The sequence below is a fragment of the Aquila chrysaetos genome, chromosome 16 (assembly GCF_900496995.4).
Source record: "Aquila chrysaetos chrysaetos chromosome 16, bAquChr1.4, whole genome shotgun sequence".
NCBI classification, from domain to species: domain Eukaryota; kingdom Metazoa; phylum Chordata; class Aves; order Accipitriformes; family Accipitridae; genus Aquila; species Aquila chrysaetos.
In genome coordinates, this window is record NC_044019.1 from 28,628,069 (window position 1) to 28,652,213 (window position 24,145).

Genomic DNA, 24,145 nt, shown 5'->3' on the forward strand with positions numbered 1-24,145 from the left:
CCCCATTTCAGCACCCGAACTCGGTTCACGCCAGCACCCGACCCCCAGCCCCGCGAGCTGTCAGAGGCCATCAGCCTCTCCCCAGCTCCCCGCCATCGCCTCAGATGACTCCTGGCTCCGCGCCATGCATCCCGGGGACGAGAAGCGCCAATTAGCCAAATTCCTCCTGACAGCCCGTCCCTCACGTCTCCGGCACCGCTCCCTCACGCCGGCCCTGGGGGGACGGCCGCATCGCCTCGGCTGAGCCGGAGCTGTGCCAGCTGCGGCGCCCGGCCGTGACGGGGACTTGGCAGAGCTGGCTGGGATGTGCCAGAGTGCTTATGGCACAGGGCGGGCGTGGGGAAGAGCCGGGGGACGGGCAGGAGGAGACGCCGGGGCAGCGCCCAGGGTGGGATGCCATCCCTGGGGAGCTCATTCCCAGTCCACCCCATCCACCCACCATGAGCATCTCACTGGTCAGTGAGTTGACCAGGTCGGAGACGGAGGAGCGCGGCTCCGTCTTGCGGTCGGACTCATCATGCGGTGGCTGCCCGGGCACCGGCGCTGTGTTCACCGCCTTGCCACCGGCCGGCAACCTGGGGAAAGAGAGGCAGTGCTTTTTAGAGGAGAGGGGCCGAGAGCCAAGGGTGAGACAGCGAGGGGCTCCCCGGGCACCCTCTCCCAGCGGATGCTGCGCCCGGGCTGTGCCAGCCCCCGACGGGGGCTGCCGGCTGGGACGCGGGCAGAACCGGGCTGCGGGGACGCCCGGGGCTGTGCTGCCGGCGGCTGCGTGCCACCCGCTGCAGCCCACCAGCCTCCCCGCGCAGAGGGACCCCGGCCGGTGGGGGCAACTGGTTCTGCCTGCGCTGGCCCCAGGTAGGGCCGGGTGCCAGCCGGTGCCCTGGGACCTGCGGCACGGCACCTCGGACCACGGCAGCAGGTCCCACGCTGCCCACGTCCCCCCGGCCACGTCCCAACCCCGGCGGCCGCAGAGCCCACGGCGATGCCGGGGACAGACACCCGGCCCCGCGGCTACCCGGTTCCCACCAGCACCTACGGCTTTGGCTGTGCCTCACCCGCGCACAGCCCCTTTCCACCCCGGCACGGGGCCGGGTGCTTAGCTGACCCGTGGGTGCTTCGTGCTGCGGTGCGGGCTCCGTGCCCGGTGCTAACTGCCACCCTTTCCTTCACGCCGTCGGGACCCCCCCCCTCCCGGTGCCCCGCAGCCGAAACCGCTGCCCCGGCTGTCCCCGCACACCCTGGCTGGAGAAGCTGGTTCTGGAGGGGCCGTGCCGGCGGCTCCCGGTGGGCATGGTGCCGGGGAGGGAGAGACCCGGCGAGAGGGTGGGCAGCCGGGAGCTGCGGCGGGCACACAGCCAGAGCAGCGACGGAGGCGGGCGGGCGCAGACCGAGGCCGCGCTGCCGCGACGCGCGGGGGGACGACAGGGGACACAGGCACATGGCGGCAGGGATGGGGCAGCCCCGGGGAGGCTCCTGCGGTGCAGACGGACCCAAGAGGGAGGGGATGCGCACACAGACAGGCACCCCACGATGCACCCCACGCTCCCACCCACCGCGGCTCCTGCCTGAGCCGAAACACGGTGATAAACGGACAGACGGACCGACAGGCGCAGCGCTGCCGGGACGTACACAGAGACACACACACACACACACACATCGCGGCGGGCAGCACGCCGCCGGCACGGCCCCCGGCGTCGCGGCGGGCTCAGCGGGCAAAGCCACAACGCATGCCACGAGACACCCACCGACACGCCAAGCACACGCAGACACGCGCCGATGGAGACGCTGCGGGGGGACCTGGGGGCGATGGGGACGGAGGCACACGCAGCGGCACGGGGCGGCCGCCCTCTCGCACACCCACGCATACACGGCTCGCCCGCCCCGGCGGGACGGCACCCAGGGAGGACCGGAGAGCCTGAGGTAGCTGGGGAGGCAAAGTCAGGTTAAAAACAGAGCAAAAATGAAGGCGGAGGAGCCGGCGGTGGGGCCCGCGGGGCGAGGAGGCACCAGTGGAGCCGTGGATGCCGGGGCGGTGGGACGCACCGGCGGAGGTCGCGGATGCAAGAGAGAGAGAGAGCGGGAAAGAGCAAGAGAGAGGAGGAGTAGCATCGTCCACCGCCGGCCTGCCGGGAGGGAAAGGGGAGAGAGGAGCGGGATGGATGGACGGACGGAGAGCGGTTAGTCGCCGGGACAGGAGACACGCCGAGGTGCTGGGCTGGAGCCGCCGGGGACGGGCTGGAAGGAAGAAGCTGAGAAACGGGGACGGAGGAGACGTTTCGAGGCAGAAGAGCGGGCGGCCGGCGGTGCCGGGCGGGCAGGCGAGAGCGGAGGGTGCCGGAGCTCATCCCCTCCACCGGCCAACCCAAACCCACCGCGTCCCGCGGGGCCCGAGGGAACGGGGAGCGGGAGGGAGATGGAGGCGGGGAGGCCATGCGTGCGCCAGGATGGGTCTTTCGGACCAGCGAGCTGGCGGGAAGCGGGGAGCAGGGTCTTGCTGCGGCACAGCCACCCCCCCACCCCGTGTCCGGCACCCAGCATCCCCCATCCCATCGCCCGGCACGGGACAGCCGGCATGGTACGGCACGGCACGGCGGCCGGTGCTCCCGGCGGGGACCGGCTGCGCAGCGCGACGCCGGGGAGGGAAGTGCTAAAAGATGGAGCGAAACCAAGCCGAGCAGGGTAAAAATAGCCGGTGGGCGAGAACGGTGCCAGTTCATTAACAAGCCGAGCATGCGGGGAGGCAGCGCCCGCCGGCTTCACACCTCCTCCCCGCTCCGGAGGGGATTAACACCCCTCTCCCAGCAGCGTGGGGCCCCTCTGCTCCTGCCAGCCCTCGCCGACGGCCGCGGCTGAGTGCTGGCTGGGCTCTGGTGCCGGTGCCAGATGCGGTGCCGAGCCTTCGGCACCCCGGGGAAGGCAGGGAGCAGCCGGAGGCGAGGGGCTGTGCCGCGCCGCCGCGCAGCTTGCTTGGAAGAGAAAGGTGGTGGTGGGGGGTAACGCGTATGTCCCCCCACCGGCCAGCCTGTGGCACTTGCTTTGCCCCCTCCCCAGTCAGCCTTGGGGTTCAAGCAAGGGCTGAGGACATGCCACCGCAGGGATGTCCCCGGGGGAGCTGCCGGGCTGCAAACGTCCCCGCCGGGCTGGAGGTCGCGGCAGCGCCGTGCACGAGACATGCGTTGGGACAGGACGAGGCTCAGCTGCCGATGCGGCATCACCGGGGTGTCCCGTCCCGTTCCCCCCCCCCCGCCCCCCCACCTCGTCCTCCCCTGCACCCCATTCTTCCCCTGGCACAGGGGCTCTCCCTTGCCCTGCGCCCCGCTCCCGAGCGTGTGCCCCCCCCCCAGCATGCAGCCAGGGCGGGGGGGGGCTGGTGGCGGGGGGATGGCAGGAGGGAGAGGGCAGGGAGGGAGGAGGAAGGGATGGGGGGTCCTCTCGGTGCCGCCGCTCCGAGGGCAGAACCGCGGGTGCCGGCAGGGGAGAGCCGCAGATGTCACCGTGCCCGCTGGGCCACCCTGTGCCGCTCCAACCTTCGCGCTCCACGAGGCCAGCCTCCTCCTCCTCCTCCTCCTCCTCCTCCTCCTCCTCCTCCTCCTCCTCCACCCTGGATGAGGACCTCGTCTCCTCCTCCTGCGGGACTGCCCTCGTCCTCGCTCATACCTCTTGTCCCCCTGAGCGTTCGGCTGGTTCGGCTGCGTCCCAGCGGGTTGCAGGTCGGGGATATTGGCAAAGTCATCTTGCTCTGAGAGTCCCAAAACCAGGGATAACACCACCATCCGGCCTTCCCTGCCCAGGCGGCCCCGCAGGCGGCGGGAAAGAGAGAAAGAGAGAGAGGAGAACACAGCGTCAGGCGGGGAACCGGCAGGAGCGGCGGCACCCCCGCGGTCCCCCCGGACGGCGAGGGGGGACCCCGGCTCTGCCCGCCGGCCCCTGCGCGGGAGACGATGTCCGGGATGGGCGCGGAGGGCTGCGGGGAGAAAGGCGTCAGCTCCGGTGAGCCCGGCGCACGTGGGTACCACCGCCACCCCTCTCCTCCGCCGGTCCAGGCAGGGAGGGTGCCGAGGTCCTGCCGAGGGGGGGAGAAGGTGCCCGGAGGGGCTGGGGACGAGGGACAGCGAGAAGGGAGCGAGGTCCCAGCATCCTTCCCTGGAGGAGGAGATGGCGGTGCCGCGGCCGAGGCTCTTTGCCCCCTCTCCGGCGCTGCCGGCGCAGCCTCCCCGGGGCCCGTAACCGCATTTACGCCACGGTGCCGGGGAGGCGGGCGGGAGGGTAAACAGAGTAAAGAGCAAAAGCAAAGTTAATGGCTTTGGAAAGCGGCGGTGGTAAATGGCAGCGGCTCCTCCGCGGGCAAACGGCGCGCCGGCTCGGCACGTCCTGGCTCTGCGGCTGCTCCCCCCTCGCCAATTAAGGCTGGAACCAGCGCCGATGCTGGGTAAACAGGGAGGAACGTGACCCTTGGGATGGCTAACGAGCCACATCTCAACGTCGGGAAGCCGGCAAATGGAGCCGGCGAGCAACCAACCTCTCGGTGAGATAAGGCAGAGATGGCACGGTGCTGGGCAGGCAGAGCCGAGAGCGGCACCGACCGGCTGGCGGTGAGGAGGGGGGGGTCCCGGCCGGTGCCAGAGCTGGGAGGGGGCCCCGGGGTGCCCCTGCCTGCCTGGAGGAAGGTTCAACCCTCTCTCCAGGGCTGCCTGCGCAGGCAGGAGCGGGGTGGGCAGCCAAACTTGCGTCTCTCAGGGCCTTTCCCACCTAGCTCTGATGCAGAAGGTGCTGCGCTGACTCACACAAGGGCAGGATCGGGCCTGTCCCGCCCGCCAAACCCGAGGGCTACCAGCCTGCGGGAAGCACAGCCGGGACCCGAGCATCCCCTCTCCCTGGGTGCTGGGGGGCAAACAGAGGCCAGGAGGGAGTGGGATGACCCCGGGGAGGACGGAGGAGCAGGCGGGGGGGGGACCAGCTCCGTAGAGGAGTGACAATGTCATGTGCCGAGATACGGCGGCACCACAGGACTCAGATTAGTCCTCGGCTTTTTGAGGTTTGAAAGCCAGCGCTGATACGGGAGATAGGGTTAAGCCAGATTAAAGATCACACGGCTCCGGCAGCTCCGAGCAGGCTGCCTCTGCGGCTCCCAGCCTGGGCGAAAGGCAGCCTGGCAGGCTGCGATATCGGGGCGGAACAGACGGTCCCCCCTGCACGGGGGCCACCGCTGGCACGGCTGTCCCCCCCCCCACCTCCCTGGGGCAACGTCACTCTCTGGGGACCACAGCGGTGGCTGTCCCACGGGCTGGAACATCCCTGAACTCCAAAGGGTATCTGAGCACCCACACCGGCCGGTGATGCGGCGGGTGATCCGCAGCAAAGCCACGGGGCAAAACAAGTTGAGGGGAGCGTGCGAGACCCTTCCCTGAGCCCCCGGGCTGGGTGAGCTGCCCCTGCCCCCCGGGATGGGGCCGGAGGGGACCCGGCTTTTCCCACCGGGCACGGGCAGCATTTCCCCAAGGTGGTGCCAGCTGAGCAGCCGCGCCGGGGCGAGTAAAAGGAGAGAGCAGAGGAGAGAGCCACGGAGAGAGCAAAGGAGTGAGCAAAGGAGTGAGCAAAGGAGCGAGCAGAGGAGAGAGCAGAGGAGAGAGCAACGGAGTGAGCCATGGAGAGAGCAAAGGAGAGAGCCACGGAGAGAGCAAAGGAGAGAGCAGAGGAGAGAGCAGAGGAGAGAGCAGAGGAGAGAGCCGTGGAGAGAGCAAAGGAGAGAGCAGAGGAGAGAGCCGTGGAGCGAGCAAAGGAGAGAGCAAAGGAGCAGGCAAAGGAGAGAGCAGAGGAGAAAGCAGAGGAGAGAGGGATGGAGAGAGGGATGGAGAGAGCGATGGAGAGCGCACACTTACAGGAAGGACTTCATGTCCAAGCCGCGGTTGCGGATTTGCCCCACCATGTGGTCCCAGCTGCCGGGATTGGAGCGGCTCCGGCCGCCAGCCGTCCGATGCTTGGAGCCGGCGGCGATGCCCTGGCGCGCCTGGCCGCCGCGGGAGCCCCGGGGGTTGCCGGCGCCGGCGGAGGAGCCGCTGTGGGCCTGGAGGTGGCCCAGGCTCTGGCTGGTGGTGGGCTGGCTGTGGTTGGCGCGTTGGTGCTGGCTGAGGGGCTGCTGCAGACTTTGCTGGCGCATGAGCGTGCGGGGCCTCTGGCATTTGGGGTCGCCTGCTGAGGTGGGGATATACTCAAGGGTAGTGGCTGTGGACAAGGTGGAGTCCTCGAAACTTAGGGAGAGGAAGGGCAGAGGAGAGGAGAGAAAGGAGAAGAAGGTGAAGGGGCAAAATTGGAGGAAGGAAAAGAAGAGAGTTAGAGAGAAGATGCCCCAGCGCAGGGAGCGCTCCGGCAGGGGCCAGCGGATGCAGCGACCGGTTCCTCTGCCTCTCGGCCGCGGCTCGGCCTCGCCGGCGGCACGGGGCTCTCGCGCTGCCGCCATCTCGCCCGTCCTGCTTCCCGGGCCCCCTCCCGGGCTGCCGGGGGGGCTCGGCCGCGGCACGGTGGCACCCGGCCGGCTGGGTGCCCTCCCGCTCCCGCGGCTGCCGTGCAGCCGGCGCCTTCCCAGCACGCCGGCCGACCTCGTCTGCGAGCTAATTAGGCTGCTGCGTGAAGGCGAATCCCGCGGCGCCCGCTCACGTGCTGCCAGCCAGCCCGCCCCGTCCCCGTCCCCGTCCCTCCCAGCCCAGCACCCAGCCGCCAGCACCGCCGGGTCTCAGCACCCCTCGCCTCGTGGGACCGTGCCGGCTGGGGGCTCCCACAGCGACGGAGGGGGCCGAGCCCACCGTGGCCGCGGCGTGCCAGCGAGCCGGGTGTCCCCAGGGCCAAGGCAGGCTGCCAGTGGAGAGGGACCCCGCTGGGGTGGGAGTCCGGCCGTGCTCCCAGCACCCCCCCCCCACCCCGATCACGGGATGGGAGGCGATGGGGACGTGGCCCCGGCGGGACTGGGAGCGCGGAGAAGCCCGGCCCTGGGGTTCGTCTGGCCGGCGGAGAGGGAAGAGCAGGCGAGAGGCCGGCGGGAGAAGCGGCGGTGCCCGTCGCTGGCCATGCAGCCGGCCCTGCGCCGGGGCGGCAGCACATGCGCGGCACGGCCCATGCAGCCGGGCAGGAGCCCCGGGCACGGCGCTGATGCCCACGGCAGCCTGCAAAGCCGGTGGCTGCGAGACCAGGGGGGTCAAGCCAGCCTGGCAAAAACCCTCAGGGGTCCTCGATGCATGAGGGCAGGGACCCCCCCGGGACCACCGCCCCGCCTGGCACCGGGGAATTGCCTTCAGCAGCGGCCGACGACCTTACCCCGGTCCCGGCGCTGCCTGAGGCCGGCCGGGGTGCCGGCTGAAACCGCGTGGCGAAGCTGTGCCGTCGTGCATTGCCAGCAGCGGGGGGACAGAGAGGGAGGGGGGAAGGATAAATAGCTTTAAAAAAAAAAAAAAGAAAAAAAAGAGGTGAAGAAAGAGTGAAAGGTGAGAGAAAGAGAGAGAAGAGGGAGGGAAGTTGAGAGGAGCGGAGAGCTGGGACGGATCTGGCCCCACGGCCGGGGCCGGAGGCACGCGGGGCACTGCCCGGGCGCTGCGCCACCCCCCCCCGCGCCTGCCGCCGACCTCCTTTCGTTTTCCTATCAAATCCTAAATTAGTTCAATTTACAACCTCTCAGTCACAGGAAACTAAATCTGGCTCCTCTCGGCCCGGCGCCAGCTGGAGGCGCGAGCTCCTGCCAGCACCGTGCCAGGCGGCAGCACGCCCTGCCCGCACACCCTGCCCGCACACCCTGCCTGTGCCTTTGTGTCCCCCCCCCCAGTACCAGGGGAGGGGTACAGCAGCCAGACCCCCAGCGTGGTCCCCCATGAACACCCCCAAACCCGAAGGCTCTGCACAAAAGAGATGCCAAAAGGCAGGATGCTTCACCAGCACCTTCCACATCCCCTTAACTCTGCCCTCGCCGCCTGCGCCAGCCCAGCGCTCCACGCGGCGGCTGTCTATCCGTCGTCCGTCTGTCCGGCTCCCACCCCCTCGGGGCTTTGGAGCTACCAGCCAGGACGGCAGAGCCCGTCGCCGCACCGGCGCTGCCCCAGCCGATGCGGCACGGTTGCCGGCACAGCCCGGCTGTGAGTCAGCGGGAGCGGAGGTGCCGAGCGGCGCGCGGGCGCGCGTCCACGGCTCTCGGCACGGCAGCTGCGCGATGCCTTTTCTTAGCCGGCCTTCGCACATCCCGCCGGAGGAGCCCGGGCTCCCAGCGGGTTTCGATTCTCCGCCGAGACGGAGCGTGGCTGAAGGCTGCACAGCCACCCCTCTTCCTCGCCTCTCCCTCTCGCCTCCCCGCAGCCGAGACGGAGCACACCAACATCACGCCAAATGGGCGGCCGTGGCTCTGAACACTGGGGACACCAATCTTTGGGGCTCCAGGAGGCATTTGGGATTTGTCCAAGGCGTCAGGACTGGCCTTTTGCTTTTGAAAAGGTTTTCTCCCCACCGACAAGGCTGGAAGAAGCAGCTGGGACGTGGCACGCCAGCCCTGGGGAAGCACCTTTGCCATCACCACCGACCTCTCCGCGGGTACCGGGGCCGCTGCCGGGACCTGCCGGCTGCTCTGCCGGCAGCACAGCGCTCGGGCTGCCGCGCAATCGGAGGCTGCTGCGTCCCGGCGCAGGGAACCGGAGCAGAGACCAGAAACGTAGGACGGAGCCCACAGCCAGATAAATCAGCGCCATCTCCCCCGGCAGAGCTACGGTTGCTGCCAGCAGCGGAGGGTCTCGCCGAGACCCCCGCCCAGCCTGCCCGGGCCACGAGCCCTGCGGAATGCGCCAAAGCTCTGGTTTTCCCCTAAATCTGATAAACCCCCGACTTTCCCCGACTCTCCCCCGGCATCGGGTGGTGGAACCGCAAGCGAGGCGTCGGCGCCGGGTCTCGTGGCTGTGCCGTGGGTCAGCACCGTGGAGGGAAGAGGCTGGCGATGCCACGCGCCGTCCCTAACGGCTGCATCCCCGCGATGGGGACGTGGGAGAGCAGCTCCTGCCATCGGGCCATCACTAAGATGGTGTTCCCTGCCCCGGGGACCCTCACCGGCGATGCCGAGCTGCTTCCCACCGGCATCGGGCAAAGCCACGGTGCTGGAAATGTGCCGGGGACAGCACCCGAAGGCGCTGCTCCTGCCCGGCTGGGGCTTGAGCCCCACAGCCCCCTCCTCCGCTCCCCCCCGAGCCGAAACGCTGCCGAAACACCGCCGGGGGGGGGGGGCCCGGGCAGCTCCTCGCCTCCCTCGGCGCGGCGGGCCGGGGGAATCTCTCGGTGGCCCCCCCCGTCCGAGCGCAGCCCGCAAAGGGGAGCGGGTGCCCGGGCACGCCGGCGGGTGGCAGGGGTCCGTGCCGGGGTGCCGTGCCGGACCGTGCGTGCTCACTCACTTGGACAGGCTGAGCTTCCCTGCGGCCAAGTGGCTCTGCACCGTGTGCCAGCGGCCTCGCGCCGCCTTCCCCGTGCCGGGCTCGCTGTGGGCAGAGACGCTGCTCCTCATGCCGTCCTCGCCGAGCCGCTGCTTCTCCCCGGGGCGGCCATCGCGCTCCCCCGCCAACCCCGCGGCGGCCGATGCCGTCAGCTTGGCCCCTGATAACAGAGAGCCACTGGGCCGGGCCGGCGGCCGGACCCCCCCCAGACAGACACGAAGGGAGCCGGATGGACAGACGGACGGACGGGCGTGGAAGGGGGGGGGAGCCGTTTCGATAGGGGTTGGGGGGTACGAGGGGAGGGGGAGAGAGCCGGAGGGGGACAGACGGACAAGAGACGGACAGACAGAGAGAGAGAGAGAGAGAGAGACATCAGCACTGCAAAAGAAAAGGGGTCCTGGCCGGGGAGGTGGGGGGGGGGGGGGGGTGTGCGCGGGGGGCCTCGGCAAAACCGTCCAAAAGAAAGGGGGGAGGAGGGCGAGGGTCAGGGCGGGGGTCCCGCTCGCCGGCAGCCCAGCCCCGGTGGGGACCCGTCCCCGCGCCGAGTGGGTGCCCCCAACGCGCAACCCCGTCCTGCGCCGCCGCGAGGTGGGGGGACCCGCCGCGGCCCCGGCCGCCCCCGGGGGGAGCGGGAAGGAGGGGTTGCTCGTCTCCATGGGGCTGCCCATGGGGTGGCGTGCGGGGAGCCCGGGAGGAGGAGGAGGAGGAGGAGGAGGAGGAAGGCGAGTGGGTGCTGCCCATATACTCACTACACGGAGCAAACCCGGTAAGGAGAGACTCACTTGAGGGAAAGCCGCGGATCACCGTACGGGGCGTAAGGTGAAATGTTTAGTATAAACTCCTTGGGAGGGTAGGAGCTCCATTTCTGCTGCACTGTGTTGTCATTGTTATTCCAAAAGTCTCTGTCTAGATCGCTACAGCGGCCGGAGACCAGGGGAGAAAGAAAAGGGAAATACAAGAGAGAGAAGCTGAATTCCTGCGAGAGGGGAGGAAAAGCAGCCCTCCGCCCCCGGAGCGCCGGGATCCTGCGGAGAGAGACGGGGCGCGCGGCTGCCCACCCCTCAGACACCGACACACACACACACGGACACGGACAGACGGACGGATGGACGGAGCAGGGCAGAGCTGCGGAGAGACAGGAGCGGGCGGCTCCACCAGCTGGGAAGGAGAGAAGGATGGTGTGGGGTTAGAGAGGTGCCAGCGAGCACGGTGCCGGCACGGCGTCCCCGGCACGCGTGTCCGTGCATCCTCGGCACGTGTGCCTGTGCGTCCTCGCCTCCTCAACAGCCGGGTCCTGGAAGCGCACGCTGCTCGGTTAACCGTGACGCTGCCGCATGTTGGAGACCCCTCCGGGTCCCCTCCTGCCGAACCAGCCCGCTGCCGGCACGGACCCTGAACCGAGCAGCTCCCTGCCGGCGCTGGGGGGGTTTGAAAAGCCTCCGGTGCCCAGCCCTCACACCCCTCCTCGATGCCCACCTGCGGCTCGGCGTTGAGCCCGGCTGCACGGACCCTGCCGGAGCTGGGGAGGGAAAGCCGCGTGTGCTGTACCGTCGGCAGGGGATGTGCCTCCCCCTCCGGTCCCAGCGGGGGCACGGCCAGCGCCGGTGTGGCCAGGAGCAGCTGGCCAGGCTGTGCCCAGGTGGAGGGGTGCCCGAGGTAGCCCCAGACGCCTGCACCCCAGTAACACCCTGGGCAGGAGGCCAGGCAAGCCAAGGGAGCAGGTTTGCAACAGCCTTACTCCAGGCAGGGGCTCTTTCCCTCCTGGTGTCCAGCCCTGGCTCCCCTCAAGAGCCCTGGGGGGTGCCAGGGGGTGCGGGGGACAGAGCTGGAGCTGGGGTGCCCAGGAGAGCCCCCCCTTCGGCAGCCAACCCCCCACCTCACTCCCTACCCAGCGCCGTGAGACGCCCCAGTTCCTCTCTCCTTTCCCCGTCGCATCCCCGATGCCGGTGGTCTGCAGAGCCGTGCCAGCCACGCGGGCGGCGGGGCCGGGGAGGGCTCCATCAGCGGGGCAGGGCTCAGGCTTTGCACGCTCAGACCCAAGACATCCCTGGGGACACCCGTGCCGAGGTCCCTGTGGCTCCATCTGGTCATGCCCGCAGCTCGGTGGGTGAGCCAGGAGAGGTACCAGAGGGTGCTGGAGAGACCCGCCAGCTCTCCCGGTCTCCCACAGCCCCTTTCCTACTGGGGCTGGGGGACCTGGGGACACCTCCGCCCCGACCGGGGCGGGGGGACCATCCCACCCTGCGGGCAGCCGCAGGAGGAGCAGGGATCGGCGATGTTTTGACACGCCGGTGGGAGCCAGCCATCGCTCGGTCTCCCCGGCAGCCCTTGCAGCCCCTGGGACAGAGCCGGGCAAGCAGCCGCTGCCAAACTTGCTCTGGCAGGGCTGGGCTGGGCACGGCCCCCTCCTCGCTGGGAGCAGAAGGACGGCCACCTCCGTCCCCAAGGAGGGATCTCCCTGCTGCCGGCGGGGACGGCACCCATCCGGCACCGGTCCCCCCGCGGGGAGGGCACCCACGACTGGGGGATGGCCCGTGGCAGAGGGCAGGGTGCTGAGCGGGCTGCGGCTGTGCCAGACCCGTGGGCAGAGAGGTTCCCGGCGCCGCAGCCCCCTGCCCCTCTCCCCCCTACCCTGGCACCTACTTGATGGTTTTCTTTTCACTGCGGCCTCGGCTGGAGTCCGGAGTTCCCACGGTCTCCAGGGAAGTCTTGTAACGCTTACCCTGCGGAGAGGAGAGGGGGGTTCAGGGGGCAGCAGGGACACCCCCACCGCACCGGCAGCCACAGACCATCGCGGCAGAGGACAGGGATGGGAGCCGCCGGGGCTGCACCTCCATCGGCTGGAGGGTTTGACCTGGACTTCGCCCTTTTCCCTTACAGCCTCCTGGTCGCCAGGCTCCATCCCATCAAGCCGGGCAGCAAAACTCCCGATAGCTTCATCCCTTGGCCCTTACGAGCCAGCAAAGGCACCGGGGAGATGCTGGCCCGGCCACCCTGGCTCCCGGGCACCATCCCCAAGGGGCTGGAGGGCAGAGGGGGGGCTCGTGCCCTGCGTCGCCCCAAGGACAGAGCAGCAGCCACCGCCTGTGTACCCTTCCACAGCCTCACCGGGGGAGGAGCGGGTAATTTTAGGATTAATTGAACCTGAATTAATTGAGTTCACCTTCCCCACCGAAAGGGAAGAGCTGCCATATGATAATGAAGCAGGCGCTCGCTCCTAACTGGGACTTGTAATCAGGGCACTTCACTGTGATTTCCGACGGCGGGTTCAGCGTGCTGCTCCGATCCAGGGCGGACAAGAGCGCAATTAATGCCAATTAGCAAACGATTAGGAGTGGAGGCTGCTTCGTGCAGGTGCTGGGAGGCCGAGCTGGGATGGGAGCAGCTGCCGGAGCAGGCTGGGGTTGTGGACCAGCCCTCCCACCACGGTGGCCCTGGACCTGCGAGCAACCCTCCTGCAGGAGCCAGCCCTGCGTGGAGCCTCCCCGTGAAACGGAGAGTATTTCTCCCTTCTCCTTCTCCCCAGCCTCATCACCTCTGCACGGAGCCGGCTCCTCGGCAGTACCGCGTCAAAGAACTCCCTGCACCCTCGGCACGGGTGTCCTTGGACGGCCGTGGGCTCGTCCTGCCGGGAGCTGCAGGGATGCCGGATCTCCTTCTTCCTTGGATGCCCACGGGCTAATCCCGCCGGGAGGCACCGGAATGCCCGACCTCCTTGGACACCCATGGGCCATCCTGGAGGGAGTCAGCCCTGAGCCCTTGTGCTCGGCGCTGTCCCCAGCCGGCCACGGCAGAGGGCTTGTGGGGACACGGCAGCAGCGGCTGCTGGCCCACGCTCTCCCAGCACTAGCCAACCTGGGGCTGCCGCGCGGACGCAGACGGGGGCCAGCCCGGCAGGCGCTCGGCGAGTTTGGCCGTGGTTCCCACGCAGCCGTTCCAGCTCCGCGCGCTGTCGAGGGCCGGCCGGGACGCGCTTTTCCATTCCCAGCCTGAACGCCTTCCCAGCCAATTTATACTTATTTGTTCCTCTGCCAGCTTCGTCCTTCGGCACAATCCGCTCTTCTCCTCCCCGGTGCTTAACCCTCCGCCACCTCCCTCTCCAGCCTGCCCTTCCCTGGGTGGCACCAGCCGGGTTTGGAAGCCCCTTTTCCCACCCACCTCCCCTCCCCGGGTCCCACCACCTCCACGCTGCCTCGTCCCTACCGGACCCCTTCTCCCCTTCCCAGGGGAGCGCTGCCTTCCCACGGCTCGGGGGGAAACCGCCGGCATCGCCGGGGTGGGCATCTCCCGCACGGGAAGAACCGCCGCCATCGCAGCACTTGACCCAGATTTGAATCTGATGGAGAAGGAAATGTGGCCGAGCACGCGGCCGGATCCTGGTGCCGGGCTTGCTTCGGGAAGAGGAGGAGGAGGAGGAGGAGGAGGAGGAGGAGGAGGAAGGCTGCAGGGCAGGATGGAGCGTTGTCCCAAGCCAAAGGCCCTCCTGCTGCAGTGGGGCTCGGGGAGGGAAGCCGGGTGCCCCGGGGGTGTTGGGGGGCTGGGGTGGGGGGGCACAGCGGGTGGTGGGGCCGGCTTACGGTGCCCGGTGCTGCCGGGGACAGGCTGGCTGCCTTCCCGCGGGGCTCTTCCAGGCAGGAGCGAGCCCAGCAGGACAGGGGCCAGATCGTTACCGCTCGTCACAAATATATATATATGTATTTGGAAACTTCCCTTTATGCCGCACAAACAGTTTCGCCCAAACATTTAATTATCACATCTCCTAAAGAGCAAAATAAAAGCTGCAGCCGCCACCCGCCGCAAACCGCTCTCGGCAACTGCCTCTGCCTGCCGGCAGCCTCGCTGCCCCGGTGATGGGCATTGCCCCCCACCCAGCGGGACCCCCACCCCAGCCATCACCCAGGGGCAAAGGGTGGCCGGGACCCCCGTCGCAGCACACCCCAGGACCCCGGGAAGGGAGGAGGGGTGCCCCGTACCCACTCCCCACCCCGGGCACCCAGCCGGCGTGGGGACACTTACCAGTTTGCGCTGGCACCACTGGCAGATCCCGCAGAGGACGATGGTGACGCTAAGGCTGACGGTGATGATGGCTGAGACGAGGAGGACGTCGCGGGAGGGAGCCCCTGCGGGGAAGCAGAGCAGAGCCGCCACTCAGCGAGAGGACAGGGAGGGGGCTCGGGGGTGTCCCTGGGGTGGGCATGACTACAGCACCCTACACAGCACCCAGGGAGAGCTGGGCAAGAACAGGGAAGGGCAAACAGGGGGAATGCGGTCCAGCTAACAGGCTCCAACCCCGTCGTACGAAACACCCCGGCACGGTGGTGTGTCCCCCCCCCGCCAGCCCCTTCTGCTGTCTCCGGGCTCCCGGTGGGATGCCCAGGGCCCCCAGCGCTCCCCAGGAGCTCAGGTTGGAGCAGAGCAAAGGCTTTAATCTCTGCCGGCACCCTGGGAGCGCTGGCGTGTCCGGCAAAGGTCACAGCATCACCACGTGCCACCCGCAGCTCCTGCCACAGCGTCTCAGCACCACGGCTGTTGTTTTGTGTTGCTTCCCCTTCCCCTTTGCCTTCCTAATCGCCAACTCTTCCCCTTGCCCATCCCTTCCCCTTTCCTCTTCCCCTTCCTCTTTGCCTTCCTAATGCCCATCTCTTCCCCATCCCTTCCCCATCCTTTCACCTTCTCCATTCTCTTCCCCTTTTCCTTCCTCTTCCCCACGTCTTCCTCTTCCCCTTCCCCTTCCCCATCCCATCCCTTTCCCTCTTCCCATCCCCTCCAGACAAGCCGTCCCCATTTTCCTTGCTGGATCCGTGACCTTTCCATCGGTGCCCCGCAGCCACCCCACCATAGGATTTCCCTCTTTTGGTCAGCCAAATCCACACAGATTCACCCCAAACGGCAGTGCGGGTGCTTGGAAGGGACAGGAGGTGCTGGGGAGGGGCTCCTCCCCAGCCTGGCCACGGGGGCAACCTGGGGGACCCCCAAAGTGGGGGTGGACTCCTCTGCTGCTCCAGCATCACCCCCCCAAGGGTGCTGGGGATGGTTATGGGGCCGGACAGGCATCCCCCACCCACCCTGCTCCCGTCCTGCATCCCACCAGCCCCGTGGGCGGCAAAATTCCCCGCCAGCCCCCGAGGGACCTGCCCTGCCTCCCCCCACGGCCCCTGCCCCGGCACAGGGTGTCCCCGGCACCCGACAGCCCCGGCACAGCCGCCGAGCTCGTGGCCGTGCTGCCAGCAAGCGTGATGGCCCTGGCACCGCGGAAGGATTAATACGGACCCAAGGTGGTTTGCGGGGGGTCCAGTGGGACCCCCAGCCCAGCTCATCCCCATCCCCTGGCAGGACCCTCCACCGCGGGCATCCCTGTGGGGACCCCGCAGCCAGCTCTGCACCCCGAGATCGGGACAGACCATCGTTCGAACCACAGCCGGCGGTGGGAAGTGGTGAGGCCGGAGCAGCCCGCCTGTAGCTCTACTGCAGTATAAATATTAAACAATAATCGTTAATAATTAATTCGCCCGCAGACCTTGTTATTGTAATGAAATTTGCCAGCGGCTCAGAGGCTGGGGTGAGTCAGAGCAGCCCGGGCGGCCGGACTGGGGGCTCAGGCATCTCCGTGGCACGTGGCGGGGTCCCTGGTGCTGCCGGCACCCCGCTCCCAGCCCGGCGTGCAGATGGGTGCCGGAGCGGCCGCGGCACCAGCAGCCCCGTGGCGTCCGGCGGAATAAAAAAGAGAAGCAAAGGGGATGGTGGCAATAAAGGGGAGTTCTATAAAAGCCCCTCAAGCAGCCGCACGGCTGGTGCTGACCCCCTGCCAGGGTGGGATGGAGGGGGCAGGAGGGTGGTGAAGTCACCCCGAGGAGTTTTGGGGGACAGGGCTGGGGGGGTCCCGGCTCCTGGGCCACGGCCAGCGCCCCTGCCAGCGGCATAGCCAACCGGCACACGTGCTCCCTCCATCCAAACCCAGCGAGGGGGGCCCCTCCATCGCTCCTCGGTCACGAGGAGCCTGTGTATAAAACTCGCTTAGCAACTGTTGCCTAGGAGGGAATTTGGGACCAGCCCTTAATTTCAAACATTTATAAACCCGAGCTAGATAAGCTGCTGGGGGGATGTAAAGCAGCTGTGCCGGCGGGGAGGGCTGGGGCAGCCCCCCCTTGGGATGCTCAGCTCGCGGCAGTGCGGGACCCCGACCAGTTCGAGTTTGGCCCATGGGCTAACCGGGCAGGCTGGCGTGGCTAGGAATCGGGGTGAGCCTTCCTCTGCCCCCCGAAACGCCAGCTCACCCCCGTCTTGTGCTCCCCGCAGCCCTGATGCCTGCTTGGGGACACCGTGACATGCCGAAAAGCAGGGTGCCCTGCCTGGCCGCCGTGCAAGAGGCATGCTAATGACTGCGGTGAGAGTGACCCCCGCCGTAACCCCTCCGGGCTTAGCCCGAAGCTTCAAGAGATGCTTCGGTCCTTGCGGGGTCAAGTTCATCCTCAGTGTAATCTGCCGAGAGGGAAATCAAAGGGGAGAAGGCGAGGGGAAGGGATGAGCGCTGCCTGCAGAGGTGCTGGCATGGCACAAGTGAGGGATTACCCTGCGTAGGAAGGAGAAAGCCAGCGCCGTGTCCGGACACCGTCACCGAAGGGGTTGGAGAGGGACGTGGGTGCGTGCCGGTTCCCATGCGTAGTACCTGCCCCTGGCCAAATTCCTCGTGCCAAGCTCGCGGCCCCAAGCCTGGCATCACCCCGTGAGCCCGACGGTTACGCCAGCGGGGACCTCCCTGTCCGGGGGGTGGGGGGGTCCACGCCGAGATGCTGGGGGCTTCCCGACAGCGTGGCTGTTAGCCCCCAGCGACCTCCAGGCTCAGCCACGCGGGTCCCTGTGCACAGGCGGGTGCCAGCCCTCCCTGGTGGGGACACGTCCCTCAGCCCGTGCTGGCCGTGTCCCCAGGGCTGGGGGAGAGATGCTGGCCCCCCCCCCCGGCTACTGCTGCTCTCAGCATGATTTAAATAACTTGTTTTCCGGGCAATTAGCACTGGTTAATTAGAGAAGCTGAGCGGAGCGGAGCTCCTGGCTTGTCCCCTGCCCTGGGGTGTTGCGTGGGTTCCCCGTGCCGGCAGCATCAGCTCCCTGATTCGGACGCTTGGCATGGGGATGCCGTGGGGTGGGTGGCCGTGGGCACGGGGGCACCGAGAGGCTGGAGGGGACACGGGGAGCTGCGTGGCCGCAGCGTGCACGGGGACGCAGCTCCGAGAGCGGGTGACAAACACGGTGCTTGTTTACCGCCGCCTCTGCCCCCTCCTTCCCCGCCACTTGCCATAAATCTCTTTGCTCTGCCAGCACGGCTATAGCCGGGAGCGTGCGAGATGGCAGCGGTGGGACCTCAGCCCCATCCATTGCGGGGGTCCGCACCCCCCGACCTGGGGTCCCTGCAGCTGCGTCCCCCCCCCCCCCCAAAATCACACCTGCCCTTCGCTGGTCCTGCCTCATCCCAAGAGCATGGCGAGGGGCTGCTCCGTGCATTGGAGACCTGGTGTCCACCCTTGGAGGACACAAAGGGCTTGAAGCACCACGGGGGCACCGGGTCTCGGGTCTCCCCATCCCCTCGCACCCGCCGCCGGGGATGGCTGCGGAGGCCGGGGAAGGGGGTGGCACAGCGTCACGGCCCTGCAGCTGTTCCATCAGTATTCAATGCCGCTTGATGGGATATAATTCCACTTTTACAGCCGGTTATTGATGAGGGGATTACCCGCCTCGTTAGCGCCACAGGTCTTCAGCGTGGGATTCGCGGGGCGCTGCGTGAGCAGCAGCCAGCCGTGCCGGGGGAGAGGGTCCCCGTGCCGGGGAGAGAGGGTCCCTGCACACTGGGAGAGGGTCCCCGTGCCAGACACCCTCCTGCGAGCGTGTACCATTGCATGGAGGACCCATGCGCTTGGCCAAGCAGGGCAAACCCTCGCACCCACCAGAGCCCTCGGTGCCCATGGCCCCCCCGGGTGCTTGGGAGAGGGGGCCGGTGGCGGCGACGGCAGCGTGCCGCCACGTGCCCATCTTTCCTAAGCCGCCACTCCTGCAGGCACGGGATTAGCTGCCTCCAGAGCACGAGCGAGCTCCAGCCTTTGTGGTTGCGGAGGAAACACTTCAAAACCCGACCCGAGCACAAGCGAGAGGCGCAGAAATCTAAGAGGGATTATTCTTCTCTAAGCGGCGTGTAAGCCGGAGATCCTGTAAGATCGGCCCGGCGGAGGCGAGGCGCTCGCGGCGAGAACTGCTGATGCCAACGGATTCGACACGCGGCTGAGCGCCGGCACCGGCGATGTGCAGGGAGGCAGACCCGTGGCGGTGGGTGCCGGTGCCGTGGCAGAGCCGGGCGCTCCTGCGCAGGCTGCCCAGCCTGGGGACATCCTCCGGTGCCCCAGCCTGCTCCCTGCTCCTCCCTGGCCCCGGTCCTTGTCTCGTTGGCTTTGTGCACTTAGGTGGCCCTGTGCGTCGTGGGGGCTTTGGGCATCTTGGCGGCTTTGTGCATCGTGGTGGCTTTGCGCATCTTGGTGGCTTTGCACATCTTGGCGGCTTCGCGTACCTCGGTGGCCCTGCCATATCTTGGTGGCTTTGCGCACCTTGGTGGCTTTGCACATCTTGGTGGCTTTGGGCACCTCAGTGGCCCTGCACGTCTTGGTGGCTTCGTGCACCTCGGTGGCTCTGCCTATCTCTGTGGCTTTGAGTATCTCAGTGGTTTTGCACATCTCGGTGGCCCTGTGCACGCTCAGGACAGACATCAGTTGAGTCCGGCACAGCGAGACCCTCACGCTGAAAGGCAGCTACAGCCCTTCCTCCCCCAACCGCCTTCCCTGCAGCAGGGATTCCCTGTCTCTCTGTGTCCGTCCTGGCACTCAGACTCGACCGACAGCTCCCCCGTCGCCCCCAACTCCCCACCATGGACCTGCACCGAAGCCCACGGCCCTGGAGCAGCACCTCCCGCCCCGGCACGTGGCAGTGCTGGGAGGGCAAAGCACCCACGAGGGACACCCAGGCGAGGGTTTCAGCTCCTGTCCGCTCTCCCAAGCGAAAGGCTCCTGAGCAGGACAGAGAGGCTGGAAATCTCTTCCACGGAGTGGCAAGTGGCCAAGGGCTTTGGACAAGCAGTGGGCACAAACTGACAGCATCTGCCGGCACCAGGGCTGGGGCCAACCTCTCCGCGTGTGCCCCAGCGTGGATGGCCCTAGCCAGGCTCTCAGGGCCATATTTTTGGGTGCAGAGCCCAAAATGCCCAGCTTGGGGCCAGCCAGGGAGGGGTGGCCGTGATGTCTACTCCATGGCTGCTCAGTATTCCAGCCCCGTCTCCCCGAGCATCCTCCGACCCGCCCTGGCCCAGCAGCGAGACCCATTGATGCAAAGTACCCCGGGGGAGAAATCAAAGCTGTGCAGAACCCCCCCCCCCATCCCCAGCCGCCTGCTGCGCTTTCTGGAAGCGGCGATCAAAGCCTCTCCCCGCAGCCGGCACGCCACAGCTCCACGCAGAGAAACTTCTCCCCGTGCCAAGCCGCCTGCCGCCGCCGCCGCCGAGCGGGCACCCGGCGTGCCAGCCTGCGCCGCTCGCCGCCTCGCCAAACCGGCAGCGGAAACGCGTGCGCGGCCGGGGTGGGGGGGGGGGGAAGCGGGAGAAGGTGCCAAGCGAGCGGCACGTCCCCACCACCACATTTTACCGCGAGCCGTCGCCGCGAGCCGCGGAGCCGGGGTGGGATGTGACGCCGAGCCCAAATGGGGATGATGATGATGGTGATGATGATGATGATGATGATGCTGGGGAGGGGATGGGGCAACGCTGCAGAGCGGGGGATGGGAAGGGGCCTGATCCTGCCCCGCGCGGCATCAGAGCATCCCCTTGCGCTGCGGGAGGGCCGTGCCGTGACGGAGGGCCACGGGGCGGGGAGCGAGGTGGCCGTGTTGCCACGCCGGGGCTTCCCAGATGCTGTTTGCCTGGCGCTAGGCCATTAATTCCTCCTCTTCTCATCCTCCCACTCATTTGCTAGATATTTCCCAAACCTCTTATTTTTAGGTTGCAGCTGAAAAGCTGCGAATTTGCAGCTTTCGCTCCTGTGCAGGATCCCGGGCGCAATGCGGGTGGGAGCAGGGCAGGACCACGGCGGGACTGCCCAGCCGGCAGAGCAGGCAGGCGAAACCCACGGCCCCAGCGCAGGCAGAGGGAGAGTGGCCGGGCACGGAGGGGCTGCCAGGATGCAAAACCTCCGAGGGGGGGGACGAGGCCTCGCCGCCATCCCTGGAAACAACCCGACGGGCATTTTGGGGCTGCTTTGAGCCAGGCTTAGCGTGCCAAGGGCAGAGCTGGCAAGCCGGAGGGCTGAGCCGGCTGGGTCCGGCGGTGCCACCTGCCCGGGGGCTGCCGGGGGCTTTGTGGACACAGGCTGCTCGGCGGGGGACGTCAGGAGCCCCACGGCCGTCCCACTGTCCCGGCGGGGTCCTGGCCAGCATCCCACCATCGGACGAGCCTCGGGGGAGAGGACCGGCGTGGCGCCGCAGCTCAGCACCCCAGGCATGCCCGGGGCGAGAGGGAAGGGAACGGGTGTCTGTTCTCCATCTGTGCATCTGTCTGTCTCTCCGTGCGTCCTCCTCTCCAACACATCCATCAATCTCTCCATCCATCCATCCCTCGTACACATCTGCTTCTCCATCCAGCCATCTGTCCATCCCCCGGAGCTGTCAATCTGTCCGTCTCTGCCTCCCCCACGCGGAGCTGCCTGCCCCGGGGGCTTTGCCTCCGGACGATCACAGACCCCCGGCACGGTGCTGCCTCCTCCGCCGGGGACCCCACGGGATGGGACGGCCGGTGCCAGACACCCAGCGAGGAGCATCCCACGCGGGCACCCCTGGCACCTCTCCCCCAGCACCACGTGCCCGGTGCTGCAGCGGTGCCGAGACACCCGGGCCCGGCAGAAGTACCGCGCCGAGGACGGCAGCGCCCGCGGGCATCGTCCCCGCCACGCGCGCTCTGGGGGAGGAGGACACCCTCCTAAAACACTGCACAGCTCCTTCCCGGTGTCCGGGTGGACATCCCCTGTCCCAAACCGCTGCCATCCATGGATGCGTCCCTCAGGCCCTGGTGCCACGGTGAGGGGCAGAGCGAGAAACCTGCGTGACGGAGGATGGGACGGGTGTTTTGCCATTAAAGCTGTCGGGTCCCTCGCGCACCCGGGCTTCATTTCGTGCCGCCTTCATGACGCAAGCCCCTGCTCCTGGTTTAGGGATGGCACCAGGGTTGTGCATCAGCCACACAGCCCTCCCCGAGGCCGGCTGGCACCGCCGGTGCGCCAGCGTGGCGGGATTCACCCTCCTGCCGCGGGGCCGTAGCCACCGGGATGGGGTCAGCTCACGACTCCCCAGGGAGAGGCGAGCCGGAGCTCCCGGCATCCCGCGGCTCGCTCTCGGCACCCGTCCCTGAATCAGCCCGGTCACGAGGAGAGGATGCTCCGGGCACCCAGCGCCTCGCCAAGCCCCCAGTTGGGCAACGCTGCCGGCCGGCATCCCCCCTGCCTGCGCTCTCCCAGCACGCCGGCAGTTGCCGGAGCGCCGCAGCCGTGTCTCTGCCCTGCTCCGGTATGCGGCCGGCGTGCGGGCTGCATGCACGACACGTTCACGTGCCGCTCAGCGAAGACAACAAGGCCCCGGGCGACGCGTGCACGCAACCGCCGCCGGCCCCGCGGCACAGCGGACCCCACGGCACCCTCGGGCGAGCCCCCCCCCCCCCCCAGCTCCGCACCGGCTGGGGCTGCCGCCCGTACCCCCCTCCGGGGAGGCCGCAAGCGGGATCTCGCGGTGGAGGGAGAATTTGGCAAGTGAAGGCGCTCCTTCCTCCGGTGCTGGGCTATTTTTGGCCGAGGATTTCCGGAGAGCCGTGTGGTTTCTCTGCCTAGCGGTCCCCACCGCATCTCTCCTCCTGAGGAGCACCCTGACCCCCCCCGAGGACTTTCTGCCCCCCACGCCCGAGTCCCGCGGGGTTTCCATCCATCGCCCTCCCCATTTCAAACCCCGCTGCTCCCGACAGCCTCGTGACGCCCCTCGTTCCCCGGCGAGTCTGGCTTCTGCTCAGCCCCTGCTCCGGGTCATTTCTGCCCCAAAAACACGTGCCCCGCAGTCCTGGTCGTACCCGTCCCTCCGCAGCCCCGGCAGCCCCCCGGCATCGCCCCCCACCCCGGCGGCAGCCCCAGCCCTACCTCACCCGGGGTGCAGAAACCTCTCCCGGCGGCGGCAGGCACGGAGGAGCAGGCTGGGCTCTCCACGCCGAGCGGTACTGCCAGCTCTCGCACCGCCGCCACCACTTAGCCTCTCGCCCCAGGGTCCTCCATCATTCCCGGGCACTTTGGGTGACAGCGGGAGAGAGGGAGGCAGAAAGCCAGAGGCTCCCGGGGGAGGACAGGAGCCAGCAGGCTCTGCGTGGCCGTGCCCAGCCCCACGAGCCCCCGCTTGCTTTCCCAGCTCCCTGACCCCCTCCCCGGGCAGTGCCCCCCCAGCCACCGCCAACCGGGACCCGTGCCGATGCTGGGCTTTGTGGCCGGGAAGGACACCGTGGGGATAAAAGCCCCGCAGAGAGCTCGGTGCTGGGGGGATGCTCAGCATCGGCCACAGCCCCCAAACCAGGGGGCTGGCGGTGCTGGGGGAGGAAGAGGAAGGCCGGCGGAGAGCACACGGGAAGATGGAGAAATGGAGCTCAGAGGAGGGGGAAGGAGGAGGCAGAGGAGGGGAATAAAGGGCCGAGGAAGGCCACAGATGGAGGGCTGGGGACACGGAGGTGCGGGCTGGTGCCTGGGGGGGGGGGGGCTGGCGGGAATCCTCCTGCAGACCCCGGTCCCTGGGCTGCATCCTCCAGTGACACACGCTGAGACCCTGGAGGAGTGGGGACGGCCACCCATGGGGGAGCTGGGACCATCACCCATTGCCCCCCGCCTCAGCCACCAGTGTCCCACAGACCCAGCCGCAGGGGAAGGGCTGCATGGACCTCGTTTCGTGGACGCCCGGAGCCCCCCAAACTGCAGCCTCAGGGCTGTCCCCGCAGCGTCCCCCCCACTCGGGAGGGCAGGGAGAAGGGCTGCCGCGCCGTGCCGTCCCTCCGCCGCCGCCCCGGCTTCATCTCCATCAGCACGATCGGCCGCTTCCCTTTCAAACCTCATTAACTCCCCCCAAGGTGACCCTCTCCCTCCTGCAGCAGGCGAGCAGAGCTGCCCGGGGACGCCAGGAGGGGACGGGGTGCTCGCGGGGTACCCCAAGCCTACAGCCAGCCGCAGAGCATCCCCGTACCGCGACCGGGCTGGCACCCACAGGGATGCAGGACCTGCCGCTCGGCACAGCCCGACCCGTCACCCCCCCGAGCCCACCTCGGACCCACACATGCACCCCAGCCCCCCGGTCGCAGCCTGGGGAGCTCGGCCCCCCACCCCGGCTCGACGTTTTCGCCGCCGCTCTGCCTTTGCACACAATCCCTGCGCACCGGCCCCGCCGGCGGCTCTTCGAAAGCCCTTCCCCTGCTGAATCCATCTATAATAGATATTGTAGCTGAGCCCCAGGGGCCGGGGGGGGGTGGCAGCGATATTATCTGCATCTGTCTTCATTCCCCGCTCCCCCGCCCTTCCCCGACAGGCTGAAAAGCCGCGAGATCAGGCGGTGGAAAGCCGCCTCCAGCTCCTCTCTTGCTCCTTGGCGTGGGGGGGGGG

The 24,145-nt window shown here is 68.2% G+C and overlaps 1 protein-coding gene across 6 annotated transcripts in view; it reads right to left on the reverse strand.

Moving 5' to 3' along the window:
* Window positions 1-24,145, reverse strand: part of SYT7 (synaptotagmin 7) — a 34,427-nt gene that overhangs the window by 6,341 nt on the left and 3,941 nt on the right. Inside the window, exons 2-8 of one of the 6 annotated variants that reach the window (XM_030038428.2) lie at window positions 14,466-14,569; window positions 12,093-12,172; window positions 10,232-10,363; window positions 9,411-9,626; window positions 5,880-6,248; window positions 3,658-3,783; window positions 440-575 (exon numbers count right to left, since the gene is read on the reverse strand). In XM_030038428.2, coding sequence (XP_029894288.1) covers window positions 440-575; window positions 3,658-3,783; window positions 5,880-6,248; window positions 9,411-9,626; window positions 10,232-10,363; window positions 12,093-12,172; window positions 14,466-14,569 — 1,163 coding nt within the window. The other 5 variants (XM_030038429.1, XM_030038430.2, XM_030038431.2 and 2 more) reach the window with 5 other exon arrangements.